At 38.4% G+C, this 1,938-nt stretch overlaps 1 protein-coding gene across 1 annotated transcript; it reads right to left on the bottom strand.

The window, feature by feature from the left end:
- Positions 1-12: 12 nt before the first annotated feature.
- Positions 13-1,049, bottom strand: LOC107683145 (myocyte-specific enhancer factor 2C-like; the record flags this gene model as incomplete). The annotated part of the gene is made up of 2 exons (XM_016479223.1): positions 13-643; positions 914-1,049. Coding segments are annotated over 2 exons (500 nt in total), but the record flags the coding sequence as incomplete, so codon positions are not given.
- Positions 1,050-1,938: the final 889 nt, after the last annotated feature.

Genomic DNA, 1,938 nt, shown 5'->3' with positions numbered 1-1,938 from the left:
AAGTTATGCATAGTAACCCCACCCACTAAACCCTCCCCAACCCTGGTGTATCAGTCCTCCTTCCCGCTTCCCTCCCTGAAAACCCGTCAATCACAACAATATGTATATCAGACACACTCTGATAAAATAATAATAATAATAAAAAAAAATACAGGTAATTTCGAGAGCACTTCCTCCCCTCTCTACAGCAAATCAGAGAATAAGGGAGAGCAATGATTAGCGCATGGGGAGATCGAGGTCAAGATCGAGGATGGGGCTGTCCAAGCGGGGCATGGCTTATCATGTGGCCCACCCCTCCGAGAGGCGGACACGCTTGACGGATGGGCTGTCTTGCTCATCCAGGCCAGGCCGGCCCAATCCTAATGGCGAATGGAAGTCGGGACGGTGGTCGTCGCGGTCGCTGCCTTCATGCGAGCTGCCGCAGCTGCTGAGGCTGTCGGCCGGGGAGCGGCCCGAGTCCTGTCGCCCCTGTGGGGGCGGGCCCTGGTGCTGCTGGAGGGATGGTAGCGGGCCGTAGCCGGCAGGCGTAGTGCTGCTGGATCGATCTCTAGGAGGAGAAACAGGTTCGGACTTGATGTGCAGGCTTTGAGTAGAGGGCAGGGAGAGATTTGAACCCTGACATAAGTGAGTGCTGGAGCAATTTCTGTAGGAAGGAAAGGAAATGAAGGGGGTTACGGATCGGAACGAGTGCTGGCGCACTCCTGTACACAGGTGCCAAAGATACAATCAAAACACTGACATTTCTTTAACAACACTTCACAACTATTGCAGAATTGTGAAAAGTTGTCTATACAGTGACAAAGCACAGTACGGGTGAGAGAAAGTTGCACATATTAAGTGTGTAAGAATTAAAACAGGCTATTTGACGTGTGTATAGGTAATTAAGTGCATGTGTGTTTGTGTTTGGACTTACCCCAGCTGACTGAGAGCAGAGTGCTGCATGTTCTGGATCTGATGCTGCTGCCATCCACTCATTGAACCCAGATGCAGAGTGTTGGCACTGTTAAAGCCAGATATCGAGGAGAGATCCGCACTGCTCAGAGAATATTCTAAAAGAAAACACATGACCTGGGTTAACATTTGCATCCTAAACTGTAGTGCTGCTTATTTGGATAACAATGTCTCCGCCTGCTGGAGAGACAGAGCTATTACATGCAGAATAGACAAATCAATGAGATTCTGCATTCAGTGTAGGTTTAATGCAGTGACATCCAAACAATAAATAAATAAATAAATAAAAACCATAATAATAAATAAAATAAATTAAGAAAAATTAAGAAATTATAATTCCAATAATCTATACACATCATGTTATTTTCAAAGATTTAAAAAAAAGTTTAATTGTTATATTTAGTAATAACGTTATATTTAATACTGCAATATTGTTATAATTAGAAAAAAAATTCTACAAAGAGAGAGAGAAAAAAAATCATTAAGCGAAGTAAGATTCACTGTCTCAAATTTCATGGTTTATGTTGAAAAGCTCAAGATTTCTGTTTCTTTTACTATAATTTCTCTTTTACATCCATAATAGACAATGAATCAATCCTGCATAGAGATTCATTCATTTAGTCTGGGTTTAATAAAGTAAAATATACATTAAAAATTAAATAAGTAAACGAATAAATAAACAAATTAAAAGTTTAAATGTATTAATTATTTATGCTAATTATGTCATTTTACAGTAATTAGTATTAGATCATTAGTAATAGATCACTGAATGGTATTTTAGATTGTAATTTTAGCAGTAATTATTATATTATTTGTAAAATAAACATTTTTAATTGTATTTATTAATAAACATTAAACATTAAAGTGATATAACTATAAAAATAATAAATATTAAATATTTAAATATTCTGCTTCAGATGTGAAATGTGTATATAGTACAACGTGTACTCATTGTTAGTGTTTGTGAATATAGTTTTATGGCAGGGC

The sequence above is a fragment of the Sinocyclocheilus anshuiensis genome, unplaced genomic scaffold, assembly GCF_001515605.1.
Source record: "Sinocyclocheilus anshuiensis isolate Anshui unplaced genomic scaffold, SAMN03320099.WGS_v1.1 C32978310, whole genome shotgun sequence".
NCBI lineage: Eukaryota > Metazoa > Chordata > Actinopteri > Cypriniformes > Cyprinidae > Sinocyclocheilus > Sinocyclocheilus anshuiensis.
The sequence above is the reverse complement of the archived record's forward strand: the minus strand, read 5'-3'. Positions and strand labels throughout refer to the sequence as shown.